Raw genomic sequence first — 22,063 nt, 5'->3', positions numbered from 1 at the left:
GGTTTCTGCTTCAAGGTCACTCTTCTACGCTTTTAACACTTGGTTCACAAGTGTAGGTTGGGTAACTACCGAAAACAAAGCCATAGATTCAACGGACTCGCCAAGATGCAAGTCAAACTCCCCAAGAGCACCCAACATCTCCCACTCCCGGATGGTAATACAATCCATACTGCTAATAGATTTTTTACTCAAGGCATCAGCTACAACATTTGCCTTTCTCGGGTGATAGTGCAACTCAAAATCATAATCTTCTATGAACTCCATTCAACTCCTCTACCTCAAATTTAAGTATTTCTGTGTAAATAGATATTTCAGATTCTTGTGATCAGAAAACACCTAAAACCTCTCACTATACAGATAGTGTCTCCAAATTTTCAAGGCAAAGATCATTGCCGCTAACTTTAGGTCATGAGGAGGGTAGTTTCTCTCATGTGTTTTCAATTGCTGTGAGCCGTAGGCTACTACTTTTTCCTCTTGTATCAAAACACAACCCAAACCTTTCCGTGAAGCATCACAATAAACTGAACAACCCAAACCCCTCTCCAGAATAATCAAGACTGAAGCAATGGTAAGTCTAATCTTAAGTTCTTGAAATGACTTATCATAGGTCTTATTCTACGCAAACTTAACTCCCTTCCTCATCAGTCTAGTTAACGGTGAAGCTAATCTAGAGAAATCCTTCACAAATCTCCGATGATACCCAGCCAACCCTAGGAAACTACGAATCTCAAAAGTATTCTTAGGTTGCGCCTAATCTTGCACTGCCTCTATCTTGGATGAATCTATAGTCACCCCTTCCCTAGATACCAGATGGCCTAAGAACTTAACTTCCCTCAGCCAGAATTCACATTTCCCAAACTTAGCATACAACTTATGGGCTCTAAGTAACTTGAGCACTATGCGTAAGTGTTCCTCATGCTCCTCCTTAGAGGGTGAGTAAATCAAGATGTCGTCCACGAAGACAACTACAAAACGGTCTAGAAACTCTCAGAAAATCCAGTTCATCAAATCCATAAATACAACCGGTGCATTAGTTAACCCAAAAGGCATCACTAGAAATTCATAATGGCCATACCCGTACGAAATTCCGTCTTCGGGATATCCTCCTTCTTTACCCTTAACTGGTGATAACCTGATCTTAGGTCTATCTTAGAGAAACAACAAGACCCTTTCAATTGGTCAAACAGATCATCTATGCGAGGCATTGGGTATTTGTTCTTACTAGTTATCCTATTCAACTTTCGGTAATCTATACAAAGTTGCAACACTCCATCTTTCTTTTTAGCAAAGAGAGCCAGTGCTCTCCAAGGTGAAGTACTGGGTCGGATGAAACCCTTATCTAGCAATTCCTGGAGTTGAATCTTCAACTCACTTAATTTAGCAGGTGCAAACCGATGTGGTGCCATAGAAATTGGTGCTGTACGAGGCACTAAGTTAATAGAGAACTCAATCTCTTGATGAGGTGGTAAACCAGTAAGATCCTCAAAAAAGACATTGGGGTATTCGCAAACCACCATTGGCAACTCAACTTAGACTTCATCACGCTCACCACTCAAGAAGTTAGCAAGAAGGTAGCTAAGTTCACTCCGCCCACGTGGATCAAATACCGGTGATAAAACTCTATTCACTCGATCCCCCAAGAAATAAAAGCAATCACTGCTCAAGGTACATATAGTAACCCTCTGACGGTAGCAGACTATAATAGCCTGGTATGACGATAACCAGTCCATACCCAAGATGACATCAAAACTAGACATATCAAGCAATACAAATGCAAAAGGTAATCAGTGACCGGCAACCTCGATGTCATAACCTCGACACCCCTGTTTTAAGATAACCTCACCACTAATAGGTGACTCTACACAAATAGGAGATGCTAACTGTGCCAACTCCAACCCCAACACTGAGGCAAATGCAGATGAAATAAAAGAATGGGATGCACTCGTATCAATTAACACATTAGCAACTAAATTGCAAAACAAAAAGGTACCTCTCACTACAGAAGGAGCCAGTACAAGATCTGGCGCAACAACAGTATACACACGCCTAGTAGGTCTCTGCTCAACTTGCTCACCCCTCGGAGCATATGCCTGGTGCACTGACTGAGCCGAGGAGGCTCCCTGATTGGCCCTCGATGCCTGTGCTGACTGTGCAGGCTGATGGCTCTGTGTCTGCCTTGAACCAGACGCACCAGATGTGCCACCCAACTTTGGAAAAACCTCTTCATGTGCCGTGCCTGCCCACACTGATAACAAGTGAGCGGCTGGCCTCTCTTTTGACTCTGGCCCTAAGAACGAGTCGAAGACGATGCTGCTCGCTGCCCTCCTCCTCTCTGTGGGCAAGCTAGGGACTTGTGGCCCAACTAACCACGTTTGAAACAAGTGATGTCTCCCTGACCACCGCTCCCAAAACTCGAACTCAGCACTGGAAAAGTGGACCTCGACTGAGCTCTTTGAGATGATTGAGGGTTAGAACCCTTTTGCCTTTTACTGTCTCCTTGACCATCCTGACTCCTCCTGGAGCCCCTCATTATCTCTTCTTCTGCCTTCATAATAGTCTCAAGTTGGGTCGCCGCCTCTACAAGGTGCCCATAATCTCTAATCATGGATCCGGTTACTCTAAACATGAGCTCGATCCTCAACCGTTTCTCAAACTCTAGACAACGGCGCTTCTCAGTCGCCACAAGTTCCGGTGCAAACCTCGACAAACTAGTAAACGTGGCCTCAAACTCAGCCACCGGTGTATTCAGCTACACCAACTTAGAGAATTGGTCTCTCAACTTCTCCCTAACAGTGGAAGGCAAAAACTTGCCCTGGAAGGCGTCAACAAAAGCCTCCTAAGTCCCTTCAATGCGCCCTCGCACATACTTCCACCATTGACCTGCGTCTCCTTTCAGCTGGAAGGACGCCGAGGTCACTCTTAAACCCCCATCTTTGATGCCGAGCATCTCAAACGTCTTCACCATCTGCTCTAGCCACTCATCTACCTTCAGTGGCTCCTTGGGATCACCCAAAAGCTCGTCCGGATTCGATTAAAAAAACTTTCTCTTCAAAAAAGACGGTCTTACTTCAGCTACTTGGCCCTGGACTTGATTCTCAGCCCTGAGAATGTCCATAGATTCCCGTAAAGCTCCAGCCATTTTGCGGGCTAAGGCGGCCATGGCCTGTTGACCAACCGGTTCAACCACATTGGCCTGACCAACCCCTTATTCCTGTGTCGGAATATAATTTGGTAGAGGCATCTCATGCCTTCTAGGCCTACCACGCCTACCACCATCACCACGTCCACGTTCTGACATCCTAATAAAGGTAATGAAAGAGATTAGCACCTTTACAAATGTGCTGAAGGTAACTCACTCACGTCCTAATGCAATGGACAACAGCAAATCACTCCATATAAGCACGTAATCACATAAACATATACGAATTTCCTTTCTAGATAATGACTGTCCTGCGGCGTTACTAGAGTTCCAATTAGAAATAGTAGTGATCAAGTGTTTTTCTAATAGGACTTCCAGAAACAAGTAGACCCAATTAATATCTTAAGAACTAAATCTCATACCCATATAATCATATAAGCATGTTGTCACATAAGCATACAATACATACTAACGTCTTAACCAAGCGAGACAAACCTATTGTGGTACTAACCACTTCCCACTTACCCAAAGTATTCAAACCCGGTACGCTTTGATACCAAGTTGTAACGCCCCAAAAAATAATATAATAAATCGAAATCATAAGCGGAAGAATAATAGAAATAAAATACTTTCATTCATCAGAGTTCGTTTAAATATATTAATACATACGATATATATTTACAAATATTTATCTTGAATCTATAGTATGTGTTGTAACGATGAGAGAATTGAAAACTAAACAGGTAATAATATGCCCTATAGGTTTACATCATTCCAAGTCATTGCTTGGTTACACAAAAATGAGCCTAGCTCAATACAACTTAAAGCCTTTGCCTATACAAAATATAACAAAAGAAAGAAGCTCTTGCTCCCAAAAGTCCCTCCAAGCTAATGTCTTGGCGGAGGCATATCACCAGTACCTGAAAATGATTTTTCCCAAATAGGGTGAGCCAAAGCCCCATAGAAATTATCTAACACAGTATATGAGATTTAACAAAGATATAAATACAATGTGTGTTTACAATGCCAGTGACAAAATCTCCACATTTTATATAATCAAAAGATGCCAAGTTTCATATCTCGATTCATCTTATTACAAATCATTTCAAGTTCATTCAGTATTCTCAATTCATAAATCAATTTCATCATTTTTCAACAACCCATCGGAGACTACAACTCAATGGTTTTCCAATTCAATACACTACCACACACACACTTCAAATCTGTCATTTTACGAAAATTTTGTCCGTGGGATCGGCATCCATGTATAGACAAAATTTTGGGACTTTCACCCTGGACACTCCGGCCAACTTAATTTCAATGGAGTCCATCCCCTATCTCCTCCCAAACAATGGAGTATATCCCATTTCTCCTTCCAAACAATCATACATATACAATATATATAAATCATAGTCATATTCAATGGCAACCAACAATAGATTAGTTTTAATTTACCTAATCCTCATGCAATTTCTACAACAATCATAGCTATCCTCTACCGATAGCCCAATACAGATATTTCTAAACAGATATACAATCTTCTCAAGAGATAAACTATTCAAATTTTCATAGGTGAGAGACAACACATGTCCAACTCCACCATTTACATGAACAATCATCCAATTGCACATTATCATTGCCAATTTTAGTTATTTGTACAAAATAACAATTTAACCCAATTAGGGCAAAACCTCCATTTTTCATATATCAAACCAAAATGGCCCAAATCAAGTATTTGACCACAATACAACCTCACATTCAACCCCATAACCATTTATTTCATATTTATTAGAGATCCCTCTTTTTATTTCACACCCCAAACCCTAGGTTTGCTCAAACTACTCTCAAATCTCTTCATTGTTACACAATGACAAATAACTAAGCTAAAAGCCATATGCAAGTGTAGAAAATTCCTACCTCAAAGAGAGAAGTCGAGCCAAGCAAGAGTAAAACTTCAAAGATGTCGAAATCCAACTTTATTCAGAACAAAATGAAGGTCTTGAGATGGTCTACCTTTTTATCAAAGGAATTAGGGTGAGGAAATCACTAAAACTAGGTGAAAATGTAGAGAGAGAGAGAGTGTGTTTTAGAGAGAGAGGGTCTAAACTTTAGGTTTTAGGGAGAGGATCTGAAAAAGTGATGTAAGAAGTCATTTTCGCAGTCTAGTATACGCACAGTCTGCTCGACCGAAAAGAGTTGATGCTCAAGCATCAGACACAAAAAATTATTTTGCTCGAGCGAGAGAAAGGCTGCTCAAGTGCCAAGGCACAAATGACAAGATACTCACCGCTCGAGCGCAATAACTGACGCTTGAGCGTAGAAAACACACAACTAGTAGTTTTACAAACAACAGACCAACGCTTGAGTGCAAGGAAGGCTGCTCGATGGCCCACCCACTCGAGCGTAGAAAACGCCGCTCGAGCATAGAAATCACTCTCCCAGTAATTTTGCATACCTGCAAAAGCACTGAGTGTTTGCAAAGCTTGCTCTAGCTCAGGAAGTGCCACTCGAGCGGAGAACTAAAATTCTGGGCAACACAGGGTTAGAAAAACAAGCGACCAACCTGCTCAAACACAACCACTACAACCCAAAAGCCAATTTCAAAGAGATACAATGGAAGAAAGAGGTAATCAATATGAAAACATTAAACCCGAGTTTGGGATACCACAAGAGTTGAGTCAAAATCGGGATCGCTATAGATAGCAAAAAAATTGAACACATAGGAAATTTTTTTGAACACATAGGAAATTTTTGAATAGATAGGAAACAAATTTGAATATATAGTCAATGAAAGTTAACAGATAAAAAAAAAAGTTAACAGATAAATTAAGAGTAAAATTAGAAACAAATTGTTTTTTAAAACAAACAAAACGACTTCTCAACAATCTATTTCACAAAGGATGAGCCTCTAACTAACAAAAAATATCCATGGACTTAATGCCTTATACCTTCTTAGCTTGGACTTTTCAATAATTTTTTTTTTCTTTTTTTTCTTTTCTAATGCAAGGTCTATCTTGATCATCTCTCTCTCTCTCCCATTTATTTTTTTTTCTCTCTATCTATTTGATTTTATTTAAATGTAGTGGCTTATATATATTGAATTAATGTTAGTTTTTATTAATTTTGATTGTTTGGTACTAACATAACACTAGAAGAAAGTGGGATTTAATGGCATTTATTTAACGGCGTTTTTTTAAATGCCATGCTTTCTAATATTTGACGGTGTTTGATAAACATCGCATTTTTTTTTTAAAATAAAATGGCACCGTTTTGATAAGGCATTTAAAAATGCCTTCAAATGTCTAACTCTCTCTCTCTCTCTCTCTCTCTCTCTCTCTTCAAATGTCTTATTTTGAGTTTGAGACCCAAAACACTCCCTTTCTCACTCACTCTCTTTCTCTAAACCCTAATCTCTCTCAATCGATCGAATCAACCTTCTTCAGCCCTAATATCTCTCTCTCGCTCTCTTGATTTTAAAGCTCCATCGCCACCACCATTTGCATTGGCGAGGAGAGTGAGCACCATCGTCTACTAAGGTAAGTACCACCGTCTCTCTCTCTCTCTCTCTCTCTCTCAAGCTCTTCTTTCCTGTTGATTCTTCTCCTAGGATTTACAATTAGTGTTTTGAAGGAGTTTTTACTATTGGAATAATCTTCTGTGTGCAATAAATAAATTAAAACTAAATCAAACAAATAAAATAAATAACGTACCAAAATTATTTTACCGAACCGAAGAATAATAAAAAGATCAAGTCGAGTGTGTGATACTCTTTCCTTAAGACAGATTCGCCCCGCTACGGTGCTTATGGACAAGTGGCATCTATCTCCCAGGATACAATGATCTTCACAAATTGTAATAGCACTCCGAACAATTTGTTCGGCGAACTAGAACCTGTGTTTTATACTCTCTTTAATTTTCCTAAAAACTAATATGAAGAATATATGCAACAAAGTAGAAAATTGGACAACAAAAAAGTAATTTTCAGACTTTTTTTTTATGTCCAGACTGTCGAAACAATGCTAATATTTATAGGTAAAATGATATGCCCGAACGGGTTCAATTTTGAACCGAACAGGTGCAAATTTTGAATAAACAGATGTAGTCCAAAATTCAACAGATCTGCTGGAGAGATTGATCTGTTTGAACTGTGCAGTTTGTATTTTAGTAACTGCAGCAGTTTCTGGCAGTTTAATAACTGTAAAACCAGTTAAATCTGTTAGGAAATTTCGGACCGAAGGAGATAAAAATGGATAGAAAATTAATTCAATTTTTGGCACAAAATTTGAATTTGAATTTGATTTCATTAAAAATTCAAATAAATTTTGTCCAAAAAATTAATATAAGAACCGTCCCGACCCATAACCCACACTCGCGCTTGGCATGGCTCAGCCGGACAGCAGTAGCGGCGGCACGTGCGCGTGTGTAGTGGTGTGGGCTAAGGTTCACTTTGTCCATAACTCCTCCCTTCTACAAACTTGGGTTGGGGTGCCCCTTGGGGCCAACCCAAGTTAGTACACCAAGAGCTTACATACTCACAAAAGCTCTCTTAAAATTTCAATGTGGGACAACTCATACAAGGAAACTCACATTTAATTCTTTAAATGTCCATTCCACGAACTTGAAAACGACGTCAAGTTCCCATTCACTCATAAATGGTTTTGACGAACCGTCTTCACCGTGTGACTTGCCACGTGGCAAGAAACACGTCACCTTTTCAAACCCATACCAAAAGATGTTAGGGGCTCACTCAATTTTAGGCTCAAAATTGGCCCAAAATAAGCTTATATAAAACCAATTTTCTAACAATCCCCCACATGAATGGAATTTAACGGAGAGAAAATGGAACAACATGATCTAACATAAATTGGAAATATTCTGTAAAGGATAGGTAGCTTTTGGCTTTGAACCTTCATTTGTGAAACACTATCGAATTTACTAGCTAACCAGTAAACATGATGTCTTGAACTGTTTAGCCGTTTGTGTAAACCAAGACAATAGAACTCACACAGTATATCCCTAGACACAGTTTAGTTCTCACTATTGTGTTCATTTTGGCCCTGAACAACTTGGTATTTCATGAGTGCTTTAAAGATTTGTAGCCCTTCACAAATCTCATAGAACCGGCCTAGTTCACACTCACATAGGTGATTCTTATGAAGAGTATCCTGCCATACTCCACTAGGTTTACCTAGATATAAGAATCATTAAAATTTTATTTAACCTAAAACGCTTCAGACATCACTATTTCATCATAGAAATGGGTAGGAGTTTGACTCTCCAGTGATCTTTCCGAGTCATACACAACTCGGTTGTCCCTTTAAACCTAGATATTGGGATCTCCAGTCAACTAGGTTGGGTTGCCATTGTGGTAACTCTTATTTAATAGGCTTAAGTCCCATTTCCCTTGATGAGTTCTCAACTAACTCTCTTGCTAACCCTTTGGTTAGTGGATCCGCTATGTTGTCTTTAGATTTCACATATTCAATGGAAATAATTCCATTAGAGAGTAGTTGTCTCACGGTGTTATGTCGACGACGAATGTGTCGTGACTTACCGTTATACATATGACTCTGTGCTCTACTAATTACTGATTGACTATCAAAATGTATACATATAGCAGGTATCGGTTTTGGCCACATTGGAATATCTTCAAGGAAGTAGCGAAGCCATTCTGCTTCTTTCCCAGCTTTATCTAAAGCTATGAATTCTGATTCCATAGTAGACCTTGCTATGCAAGTCTGTTTAGAAGATTTCCAAGATACAACCGCCCTACCAAGAGTAAGAACATACCCACTGGTGAATTTTGAGTCTTTGGTATCCGATATCCAATTTGCATCATAGTATCCTTCAAGTACTGCTGGATATCTAGTATAATTCAACCCAATGTTACGAGTAAATCAGAGATATCTTAGAACCCTTATAATTGCTTTCCAGTGTTCTACTCTTGGATTACTTGTATATCTACTTAATTTACTTACTGCATAAAGGCGAGTGTATTTCATCAAGTACATTAAGCTTTCAATAATTTGGGCATATTCTAATTGAGAAATACTTTCCTGTACATTCTTAGAAAGAAACAAATTAACATCCACAGGTGTTCTAGCAAGATGATCATCATCTTTGCTAAATTTGTCAAGTATTTTCTCAATGTAATGAGATTGTGACAAAGCATAACCTTTTGATGTTTTGGTAATTTTCATACCAAGAATTACATCAGCAATCCCCATGTCCTTCATGTTAAAAATGTTTATTCAACATTTTATTGATAGTTTTAATCATGTCATTATTACTACCTATGATGAGCATATCATCCACATAAAGACATACAATGACATAACCTTTATCTGTGTTTTTAATATAAACACATTTGTCACACTCATTAATTTTGAATCCATTTGACATCATTGCTTTGTTAAATTTTTCATGCAATTGCTTTGACGCTTGTTTTAAACCATATAATGATTTAACCAATTTAAACACTTTCTTTTCTTTTCCTGGAACAAAAAATCCTTCTAGTTGTTCCATGTAAATTTCTTCATCTAACTCACCATTTAAGAAAGCGGTTTTCACATCCATTTGATGAATTTCTAGATTGTATAGAGATGCAATGGCAATTAGCATTCTAATGGATGTTATTCTAGCAACCGGTGAGTATGTGTCAAAGTAATCAAGACTTTCTTTTTGTCTAAATCCTTTGACCACAAGTCTTGCCTTGTATTTGTCAATTGATCCATCTGCTTTCATTTTTTTCTTAAAAATCCACTTGTACCCAAGAGGTTTATAGCCTGGTGGCAAATCCACCAATTCCCAAGTGCTATTTTGTAGGATGGATTCAACTTCACTGTTTGCAGCTTCTTTTCATAAAGGAGCCCCGAGATTGGACATAGCCTCTTTAAAAGTTAAAGGCTCATTTTCTAACAAAAATATTAGGAAATCTAGACCAAAAGATTTTGAGGTTCTAGCACGTTTATTACACCTAGGTTCCTCTTTATCAATTTGATGTTGCTTTTGTTCTTGATCTTGTTCTTGATCATTACTAGTAATAGCATCAAATGATTTTTTTATTATTACTAGTCTCTTGTCCAATCTTATTTGGAAACACATGTTTAAAGAAAGATGTATTCCGAGATTCAATAATAGTATTTACATGCATTTCGGAATGTTCTGATTTATGAATCAAAAACCGATATGCACTACTATTCTTGGCATAACCAATGAAAATGCAATCAACAATTTTATGACCTATCTTAAAGTGTTTGATTCACTTTCTTTCGGGTACTTTATTCATAAGGTGTTTGATTCACTTTCTTTTAGGTACTTTATTAAGTATATAATTAGCAGAAAGTATTGCTTTCCTCCACAAGTTCTGAGGTAATCCAGAACTTATTAACATGGCATTCATCATTTCTTTTAAAGTCTTATTTTTCTTTTCATCAATTCCATTTTGTTGAGGTGAGTAAGGAGCGGTGATTTAATGAATTATTCCATGTTTTTTACAAAATTCATCAAAAGGTGATTCATATTCACCACATCTATCACTTCTAAGTTTCTTAATTTTCTTACCAAGTTGATTTTCAATTTCATTCTTGTATTGAATGAAAGTTTTCAAAGCTTCATCCTTGGTTCGAATTATATAAACATAACTATATCTAGTAAAGTCATCTATAAAAGTGATAAAATACTTTTTTCCCACCTCTAGTTTGAATTGATTTAAAATCACAAATGTTACTATGAATTAATTCAAGTAGTTCCGTACTTCTTTCAATTAAATGAAAATGAGTTTTGGATAATTTTGCCTTAACGCAAATTTCACATTTATTATTTAAAACAATGTCAAATTTTGGTAAACATTCCATATTAATTAATCTACGTAAAAATCCATAATTAATATGTACTAGTCTACCATGCCATAAATTTGAAGACTCAAGCAAGTAAGAAGAAGATGTATTTTTATTAATAATTGAGGGTACAACAGTCATTGCATTCATCTTGAAAAGGCCATCAGACATGTAACATTTTCTTACATATATCCCATTCTTAGTAAGTACAAATTTATCACTCTCAAACACTAGCCTAAACCTATTCTTACTCAACAAAGATCCGGAAACAAGATTCTTGCGAATGTTCGGTACATGCAGCACATTGTCGAGAGTGAGTTTTTTTTCCTGGTGTCATCTTCAGAATAATCTTTCCTTATCCTTCAACTTTAGAAGTCGAAGACTTGCCCATAAAAAGTTGTTAACCATTGTCCACTATAGAATAAGATGTGAACATCTTTTTATTGGCACAAATGTGGCGAGTAGCACTAGTGTCCACCCACCATTCTTTAGGATTTTCGAAAAGGTTTTCCTTGGAAACAACTGCAGAAAGATTTATGTCATCAACACTATTGAAAATTTTGTCCACTTCGGTCATGTGAGCTTGAGCAGGCTTTTTGCTTGATCTTCTTTTGTTTTTGCCTTTGCTACGGAAATCTTTGACCCGATGTCCCTCTTTGTCACAAATGTAACATTTGCCATTAAACTTGTACTTTTTATTCCCCCCCCTTTAGAGCCTTGTGAGGAACTTTCTCCTGAAAACTTCCGTTTCTTTGCTTTTGGAGCATGTTCCACTACATTTGCCTTAGACTCCATTGGATGCTTACCAGCTCGCTTCTCTGAATTGCGGTTGTCCTTGTCAATCCTCAAACGCACAATTAATTCCACTAAAGACATTTCTTTGCTCTTGTGTTTGAGGTAGTTCTTGAATTCCTTCCAGCCTTGTAGTATTTTTTCAATTAAGGTAGCAACTTGAAAGGATTCATTGAGAGACATGCCTTCTGCGTGAATGTCATGCAGAATGAGTTGGAGATCTTGAAATTGGCTGATCACAGTCTTAGAATCAACCATCACAAAGTCCAGGAATTTGCCAACCACAAATTTCTTTGAGCCAACATCCTTTATTTTGTACTTTTTCTACAAAGACTCTCAAAGTTCCTTTGTTATTTTGATAGAACTGTAGACGTTGTATAATGTGTTGTCAAGTCCGTTCAAAATGTAGTTCCGGCAAAGGAAATTAGCATGCTTCTAGGCATCGACCGCAACAACCATTTGCCGGTCAGTTTCATCCTCATTCATAGTAGGAGCATTCTCACGGAGAAAACGAGCCAAGTTTAGAGTTGTAAGATAGAACATCATTTTTTACTGCCATCTTTTAAAATCAGTTCTAGAGAACTTCTCTGGCTTCTCACTGTGATTTACGAGTACTGTCACAACAAAAGATGAGATTGACGCAATTACAGTCACCATACCAATACTCGTTTGAGCATTTGTTTCAGTAGCTATGAATTCTAAATTATAAAACAAAATTATAATTAGAATTTTATACTATACAGGAAATTAATCCAAATTCACAGAATTAAATTATGTAAAAATAAAAGAAACAAGATTGTAACTTTTATTTTCAATTAATTTGAAAATAAAATAAAATATATTTAACCAAATTAATTTCACACAGAAAATTAAATTCTGTAAAATAAAAGAAACAAAAATTATAACTTTTATTTTCAATTGATTTGAAAATAAAATAAAATTTTATTTAACCAAATTAATTCCACACAGAAAATTAAATTTTTGTAACACATCAATAATTAAAATATTGAAACAGAATTTTAATTAATGAACACTTAGAAATTATTTATGAAAACCAAAATTAATTTCTGATAAATTTCACAAATAAATATTCTGAATTGTTAATAATACCAGTATATTACTACTAGTTGTCAAAGAAAATAGACAGTATATTACTACTGCCTGTCAAACAGTATATTACTACTATTTGTTTTCCAACCAGAATATTATTTTGTAAAAGCACAGAAAATAATTTTTGTAAGAAGAAAGAAGAAAGGAAATAAATGAAAAGTTCTGTATAAACAGAATAATTCGAATCTATCTTAAGATTGTTGGAACAATCTTCTGTGTGTAATAAATAAATTAAAACTAAATCAAACAAATAAAATAAATAGCGTACCGAAATTATTTTACCGAACCGAAGAATAATAAAAAGATCAAGTCGAATGTGTGACACTCTGTCTTTAAGACAGATTCGCCCCGCTACGGTGCTTACGAACAAGTGGCGTCTATCTCCCAAGATACAATGATCTTTACAAATTGTAGTAGCATTCCAAACAATTTGTTTGGCGAACTACAATCTGTGTTCTATACTCTCTTTAATTTTCTTAAAAACTAATATGAAGAATATATGTAACAGAGTAGAAAATTGGACAGCAAAAAAGTAATTTTCAGACTGTTTTTTTTTTATGTCCAGACTGCCGAAACAATGTTGGTATTTATAGGCAAAATGATCTGTCCGAACAGGTTCAATTTTGAACCGAACAGGTGCAAATTTTGAATGAACAGATACAGTCCAAAATTCAACAGATCTGCTGGAGAGATTGATCTGTTTGAACGCATTTTGTATTTGAGTAACTACATCAGTTTCTGGCAGTTTAATAACTATAAAACCAGTTGAATCTGTTAGAAAATTTTGAACTGAATGAGATAAAAATGAACAGAAAATTAATTCAATTTTTGGCACAAAAATTGAATTTGATTTCATTAAAAGTTCAAATAAATTTTCTCCAAAAAATTAATATAAGAACCAACCCGACTCGGCTTCACTGGACAGCGGCGGCGCACGCGTGTGGTGGTGGTTTGGGCTAAGGTTTACTTTGTCCATAACTCCTCCCTTCTACAAACTTGGGGTGCCCCTTGGGGCCCAACCCAAGTTACTACACCAAGAGCTTATATACTCACAAAAGCTCTTTTAAAGTTTCAATGTGGGACAACCTATACAAGGAAACCCACATTTAATTCTTTAAATGTTTATTCTATAAACCTGAAAACGACGTCAAGTTCCCATTCACTCATAAATGTTTTTGACAAACCGTCTTCACTGTGTGACTTGCCACATGACAAGGAACACGTCACCTTTTCGGACCCACCCCAAAAGACATTTGGGGCCCACTCAATTTTGGGCTCAAAATTGGCCCAAAATAAGCCTATATAAAATCAATTTTCCAACATTTACTAGTTGTAATGACAGATAAATTTTCTTCTAAAAAACTTTATGGAAACTAATGGCATTTTATTTCATAAGTTTGTTGTTTGCGCGATTTGTTGTATAATAATTCTTTGTTATTTGATAGGTTTGAAACACATGTGTTTGTTGCCTGATTTTTGTTATTAGTATTTTTTATTTTTTTTTTTAAAAAAAGAGCTATAATGGTGTTTTTCAAACACCGCTATCCCGCCAAAGGTTATATTTTTAAAATTAAAAAAAAGCTATTACGATATTTTTAAAACGTCGCAAAATACTGGTGTGACATCATTTTACCGTTATTTACTACATTTAGCGGCGTTTTTAAAAACATCACCTATACTAATCTAACTATGTTTTTAAAGCGCTATAAGGCTACAGTGACGGCCGCGTCTTCGGCGTTTTGGAGACCGATAGTGGCGTTTTTAAATGCCTCTAAAAGCTTGATTTCTTGCATGTGAATCTACATTACAAATATATATATATATATATATATATAAAATAAATAAAAAATATTGTTGTGTTCTTAGCATGTCTCCATTTTTTTTTTGAAATTGCTATGTCCTGTGTCTGTGTCCATCGGTGTCCGTGCTTCATAAGTCGCATGTGTCCCCAACGTGTCATGTCTTATATTTTTTGAAAATTTGCATCTCCGCAAGTCCGTATCATGTCACGTGTCCGTACTTGGACTTAACAAAACAAAAATCTCCACTTTTTTTTTGATAAACCTTCACATTACTGCACACAATAAAACTATTTGGTCTGGTCGAGGAGAGACACCCACTGTTTTCGAAGTCAAAACACAAAAAATTTAAGAATTCATCTTCTTTTTGTTTTTTCCAGTCTTTTTGCACATAAGAACATAGTATCAGAGAAAAAATTACCATATGAGCAGGTTCTACAATTGGGTAGCCAATTTTACCTCTAAACATCGGCACAAACTCATCTGAAATTATAAAACAATGATTGCATGAACTTCTTATTACATAGACCAAAACTTATTAATTAGTGATAAGATTATCAGCATAACAACCTAACAAAAAGATAGTCAAAAAGACCTAAAAGGGGGGACTAGTTTAGCTCACCTAGCATAAGATTGGATTCCTTTCGACATGACCCATGGTCAACAATGATCACACCATCTGTGTTGCCAATCCCATGAGGCTGCTGCCTAACCCTACCATTTCCCATGGTCAAACACATTGCTGATAAATATCTGCTTTTTGTGGCATATTTCTGTAGTTTCACAAGTCTAGGCAGTACCCTTTTAGGGCTTGTTCCAGTTTCACTTATTGTAGGCCTTTGAATGCCCAAAGGACAAAGCAAAGCAATCATCAACCGCTCACAACATAAATCTTATAAAAGTAGCAAGAAAAATACAAATGAAGTTCATGTAGTAGAACAATGAGACAAAACTCGGTGGATATTTAGGGGTTGTTTGGGGTGTCCTAAATAAGTGCACTTTTTGTCTTTTTGGACTAAAAAATTGAGGAAGAAAATATGGATGTTTGGGTTAACTTTTTGACTTTTTATGAAAAAATGTGTAATAAAAAATTGTAAAAATTGATTTATAAGGAAAAATTAAGATTGGGAGTTGTGCAGCCGTAATTGTTGACCTTTTTCTTTTTGTTAACTTTTGGTGAATAGTATTAACTTTTTAACTTTTTGAGTAACTTTTTAACTTTTTGAGTAACTTTTTGTAATATGCCAAACTTGATCTTAGTTTCGTCTTAAAGTGGGGTTAGAAAATGTTTAGTTAGCCCCAATGTTTCAATGATTGATTTTGATTACAACAAAGCATAGATGAAGCATTTTATGATGAGATTATGTTACTTCTCATAACCATTGCGTAAATACGGAAGAGCCTAAGGTTTCAAAATCTCTCCGTTTAGTTTAATTTTAAAATTATATATGATTTACGTATGGAGTTATATTTTGAAAGATAAATTTTTGAAATGAATTTTGAAAAGACTTTTGAATTATATTTTGAAATTATTTTGGGTTTATTTATTTTTTAAATATTTAAAATTTTTCTTAATTTTCTTTTTTTAGAGTAAATATATTTTTTAATGTGCACTGTATTTACTAGATTTGTGCTCTATATTTTTTTAAAATATTTAAAATATTTTTAAAAAATATTTTCAACTTTTAAAAAAAATTAATTTTCTATTTTAAATATAAAATTTTTATTTCAAATATTTTCTATTTTTTTTATTTTAAATATTTTAAATATATTTTTTATTTTTTTAAATATTTAATATTTAATTTGTTTTTAAAATTTAAAATTTTTTTGGATTGCCCATATATATCTAAATCATAACAAATTATTCGGCCAATACTTCAAAAAATAAGAAAATATTTTTTTTTTGAAAAATAAATAATTAAAAAATAGTTTTCTTCAAAAATAAAAATAAAAAATATATTTTCTGAAAGAAATGTATTTTTCAAATTTTTTTTTTAAAGAACAATATATATATATTGTTTTAAAAATAAAGTTTTGAAAAGACTTTGATTGTGAATTTTAAAAGGAGTTTTGAATTGAGTGTTTGACTATAAATATTGAATTTTTTTTTGATTAAAATCATAATTACAAAATAAAACTAAACGCCACCTAGAGTTTTTGAGAGGGACCATATTGGAGGCTATATCGAAGGTGCTCCCAATAAGCCAATCACTAGTGTGCAGACAATATTTATAAAGGATCACATGATGTCGATTTTGTTGGTGCATATTAAGGTGGCCTCTAGATTATGCTACGGCACAATTGAATCCAGGTAAAGCTGAATTTAAGGTCTAAAGTTGAACTAGACCACATCAGTCTAGAATTTATGTTCTCACTTACTCAATTGCTCTTTGTCCACGATTTGGTGACTTGCTTTTTTCCTATATGTATCTGGTACTGCACGCACCTCTTTCTTGGTAATGGTTTGCCCATTTTCTTTGGCAAACCTCTACTCTAAAAAACCCTTGATATTAGTACAAAGTAGAGTCTTTATTTTTTATTTTTTTATTTTTTGGCGATAAGCTACAAAGCATACACTACAATAAAATTGAACTTTTACGGCTTGCAATGCATGCCGTAAAAACTCTTTTACGGCATGCACACAAATGCCGTTTTATGACATGCCGTGGAAAGTCAAACGTCATTTACAACATGCAGGTAAAGTTGTAAAAAGTAATAAATTAAACATTAATGACATATTTTGTATGCCGTAGATAATTTTTTACGACATTTTTGTTATGCCATAAATCATCATACTTTCCATGACATAATTTTGCATGTCGTAGAAAGTTATTTTTAATATATTTATGACATACTATGTGTGCTATATATAATCTTTTACGACATTTTACTTGCATGTCATAAATCATTACACTTTTTACAACATAATTTTGTATGCCATAAAAGGTTATTATTAACATATTTATGGCATACTTTGTATGCCGTATGTAATCTTTTACGACATTTTCTTACATGTCATAAATTATTACACTTTTCACGACATAATTTTATATATCGTAGAAGGTTATTTTTAATATATATATATATATAGAGAGAGAGAGAGAGAGAGAGAGAGAGAAAAGCAAATTCAAAGTTCATTACATGAGTAAACTCAATATATGAACACGTGATATCATTAAAATGCCCACTTTAGTCATTGAAAAGCAAATTACAAGATCAGATAGCAAATTATATATACAAATGAAAGCAAAAAAATTATACACAACACAAGCCAGTCAAGTCTAATTCATTATTAGGAGTAGTAGAGAGAGCTAAAGAGTCAATTAACTTGGCCAATACAAAAAGGCCTTGTCCCAATACCAATTGTAAGGATTCGAAGAGCAGATGTTGCAGCAGCAGCAACAGATGCAAGCACACATTCCAGAACAACAGAAAAGCATCCAGCTTCCTGCAAAGCTAGGGCAAACTCAACAAGCTGGCGGTTCTACGACTAGCTGCAAGACAATGGGTTTCAACAGGACTTGTAGAAACAAAATTAATTTCAATTATAAAAAAATTGTTTCATTAGTTCTAGCATCAATTCTAGAATGGCCCTTCCTTGAGTTGAACAAAAAGCCTCTGCAGTAGTTTTACATTATAACCAACGAGTGCAATACAGCTATGTCAACTTTAGTAAACATTGAAGAGGAAAATAACAAACGTTGGACTCCTTGTAGACTGTAGTGTGGGGTAACCAACAAATAGACCAAGGTGAAGCTGACCAAAATAACTGTTAGGCACATGAGCAGAGAAGCAACAAAAACTATGATTTAAGTTATTAAGCAAATTTCCTGACAGAAAATTAGCAAACATCTGAATGTTGAAATTAATTAATCAAACTGAAGGCCAAACAAGAGAAGGCAGAACCGAAAATTGAAATTATTAGACCTGACAGTAGTTCAATAATATACTACAAAACATCCATTAATCAAGAAATCACTCTTTGCAGAGTGTTATGGACACAATATGGTCAAAGCTGATTCATCTATGTCAAGCACACAAGTTACATACAAAAAATTTAAAAATCAGTGTCAATGCTGCGCATATAGAAAGCATAAAGGGTGAAAAAGGTGTTTCACAAACCTCAAAACTTGATGAATCAAGAAACTTCAAGGTTCCAGTATCATAAAGAACAAGATTCATCGAACCCTAGCTTGTATTCCACCTAAAGTTACTACTATTATGTGGGTGTCTTCTTACAGGTCAAAAACTAAGAGAGCCAATTCCCTGAAAATTGTATGTGCATCAGTTCTAGCTACAGTAATTACTTAATTGATACTTGAGTTGCTGTCAAGTATAGTTCGGGCTAGTATGCTGCATCTTGGCCCATGCCTCTCATTTCTTGGCCAGCAGCTTCAAATGCCCAATTCGATACATGAATCATGTCAACCAACACCTGAAAAGAGGTGAAATATGCTTTATGGTATGGACTTCGAGTACACATTACATTGAAAAAAAGGCAAAAAAAACATTGCATTCTTATTGGTCTTTATGCATGCAGTATACCAAAATACAAAAACTAGGCATTTTTTATGAAATGCAAATGCTTCGCTATGATGACTTCCTAAATTTTTGGGACTCTTTGTTTCGGTTAATACTCGAGGAAGACACGTAGAGTCCATAAAAGATATAGCTTCTCGAAAACTTCTAATCTAAGAAATTTTACTTCCGACATGGAGTAGCTCCAATATATTAGTTGAAGACTCAAAATGCATATGAGAAGTACAACTTTCCTTTTCTCTCTTGCTCAAAATTTAAAGATCGTCCTTACTACTATACTTGCACGACTCAAAAAGACACTCTTTTCCTTTCAATATTATCCTCTAACTACCTTATTCTTAGTCAATAGCAAACTCAATAATGATATCAATAGAACTTACCCCATATTTTGAAACAGGAATCCCCTGTTGAGCCCGTAGTAAGTGTGCTCGTCTCCGTTTTAACCACTGCAAAAGGGAGGCCCGAAATAAAGTCCAAATTGCATGTTTTGTGTATAGTAACATCATTATTGGAAATACGCAGTGGGTGAACATGCCGAAACAAAGCATACAATATTAAGGATAAAGAACTTGAAAAAGAGGTTTCACTTGAGTCTTTGGAGAACAAGGTACTTTAGAGCCATTTAAAAGTGATCAGAAAATATTGAAGTGCAGAAAGTATAACTAACCCCTCTTATAGACATGCAGGCAATACAAAGGAGTCCACGGTAGCTAAAAAGCAAGCAAATAAACAAACCCCATTTCTGACCTTCTTCAGGCAACTGCAAGATTTAAAAGCATACCACATTTTAAACACAATCCCACAAATAGGATTATAGGGGAAAAACAAATGCAAAACTTACACAATTTCTTGCTCTAGTGAACCACAGGGTACCAATAATAGTCCACACCCACAAAAATGGATTGAGCAGCACAGAGAGAATTGAAAGAACCACTAATCTTCCACAAAAATGTGCTTATCTTTGTTGCCATCTGAAATCCTTAAAATTGATTGAAATTGAGAAATGAGAATTCAGTGTACAATTTTGGCATAGACAAGGTGCCTTCAGACTTCAGATACAAGGTAAATGAACACTCTAAAACACCTTTGTAACCTTAGTAGAAGATTTCACAAACAAGACCGCAAATGTATATGATGAACAAATAATGGGCAAATGGACAGAAAGAAGTTTACTTAATCTAAGTTACTAAGAATTCATATAAACTGCCTGACATTTGACTGATGTGACAATAGCATTGTGCAATATCAGGGCAACAAGCTTTTTGCACATGGAAGTTTTTTTCTTTTTTCTCAATGAGTTTGCATTAGAAAAATCATTAGACTAAAAATTTTATGTCACCCATATGATCTTCATTTCAAAAATAGTAATAACCTCAAGAGTCCAAGTGAACTATGTTTTTAATCCCATCTATTATTCAATTCCATTTTACACGTATAATTTTGAATCTAAACAGTAGTAATCAGATGAAGAATTAATGAAACCCTAGCTTCAATTCCTTTGTATACGAGGCTTAGATTACACTAAGGTGAGAAAAATTTCAAGATCCTAGAATTGTGCAGAGCTCATTATTAGAAAACATCAATACACACCAATGTAATCAAAAGCTAAACTAAAATGGGGCAACAACAATAATTGGTGAAGTGAAATTCAAAATCTCAAAAAACAACACTGAAAAAGTCAAGAAAATCTCAAATCTACGTACAATTAACATCGATCACACTCATGATTCAAATTCAGATTTTTAACAAGAAGAAAAGTACAAAGCTGAAGATACAATCAAATCGTGAATCAATAATTGAACAATAGGGCGAACAATGATGAAAGATACTCACAGTGGAGATGTCAACGATCAGAATCACGTATTTGATACTCTCCTCCACCATTCGATGGATTGATTGATTAATTGAAAGAATGATCGATTGAGAGAACACACAGAGAGAATGCGAGATCGAGAGCAATCGAGAGAGAGAGAGAGAGAAATCACGCATTGACACAAAATCAATTTTTTATACGGGAAAGTCTTGTTGTTTCCTTGAACCCTAATCAAACCAATAATTTATAGCACTATTCTCCCTCTTGTTTTTTTTTTTCTTCCAAATTTTGGTAAACTGCGCTTAGGCCTCATTTGGGAACAGGCTAATTTAGTAATTTTTTAGTTATTTGGCTAAAATATGAGCTAAAAAAACCTAGTATGTTTGGGATGACTTTTTGACTTTTTATGAAAATATGTGCAAAAAGTATAGAGAAAATATAATCTTTGACTTTTTGGGATGGGCTGTTGGCTTTTTAATTTTTTTAGTGACTTTTTGACTTTTTGGCTAAAAAAGCCACTTGCCAAACGAGGCCTTAATTCATGTGTTTATTGAAATATATGATACAAATATGTTTAGAGATTTATTTTTATGTTTGTATAAAATCTTAAAATTTCGTTTGGATTATAAATTTAGATAGAAATTTAAAAATACAGAAAGAGAATGTGATTGAAATTTAATTATATTTTATTTATTTATTTTTTTAGTAATTTTTTAGAGTAGTTAAAATTGGATTTTTTATAAAATTATAAATATACTCAAATAAGTTTAAAAAATTAGAGCAAAATTATTTTTTACATTGTCCTCAATTAAAATTTAAGGCAAAAGCTTGGTTGGAAATTGTTAGTTTTTTATATTAAAAAAAATCAGTTTAATTTTTTTTTTAATAGATGTTTTCACGACATGCTAATGCATGCCGTGTAAAGTTATAATATTTTACAACATGAAATGTATGTTGTCTTAAGTACACATATTTTACGACATATTTTTATATGCCGTGAAAACATACATTTTTTACGGCATACTTTTGCATG

The 22,063-nt window shown here is 34.7% G+C and overlaps 1 protein-coding gene across 5 annotated transcripts; it reads right to left on the bottom strand.

The window, feature by feature from the left end:
- Window positions 1-17,804: 17,804 nt before the first annotated feature.
- LOC114288855 (E3 ubiquitin-protein ligase SIS3) lies at window positions 17,805-21,252 on the bottom strand. 5 transcript variants are annotated; one of them, XR_014337842.1, is made up of 5 exons: window positions 21,051-21,252; window positions 20,059-20,196; window positions 19,885-19,977; window positions 19,598-19,663; window positions 17,805-19,113 (listed from the first exon to the last, which is right to left on the bottom strand). XR_014337842.1 is itself a non-coding variant. In XM_082882845.1 (4 exons), exons 1-4 carry the CDS (start codon window positions 21,204-21,206, stop codon window positions 19,024-19,026), a joined length of 405 nt encoding a protein of 134 aa, XP_082738971.1. In that variant the 5' UTR covers window positions 21,207-21,252; the 3' UTR covers window positions 17,805-19,023. The 5 variants fall into 5 exon arrangements, 1 of the variants encoding a protein (XP_082738971.1); XR_014337843.1 differs by having other exon boundaries at window positions 20,059-20,188; XR_014337841.1 differs by lacking the exon at window positions 21,051-21,252 and having other exon boundaries at window positions 20,059-21,043.
- Between the last annotated feature and the right edge of the window lie 811 nt (window positions 21,253-22,063).

Source organism: Camellia sinensis, chromosome 8, assembly GCF_055761805.1.
Source record: "Camellia sinensis isolate YWXY chromosome 8, ASM5576180v1, whole genome shotgun sequence".
Classification (NCBI taxonomy): Eukaryota; Viridiplantae; Streptophyta; class Magnoliopsida; order Ericales; family Theaceae; genus Camellia; species Camellia sinensis.
Note: the sequence above shows the minus strand (reverse complement) of the source record. Positions and strands in the feature narration are given on the sequence as shown.

Coding starts and splice junctions, on each gene's coding strand:
- LOC114288855 (XM_082882845.1), bottom strand. CDS start 21,206: ATGCGTGATTTCTCTCTCTCTCTCTCTCGATTGCTCTCGATCTCGCAT. Junction 19,664..19,884: donor CCTGCATGTCTATAAGAGGG/GTTAGTTATACT, acceptor TCCCTTTTGCAG/TGGTTAAAACGGAGACGAGC. Junction 19,114..19,597: donor TTCCTGTTTCAAAATATGGG/GTAAGTTCTATT, acceptor ACCTCTTTTCAG/GTGTTGGTTGACATGATTCA.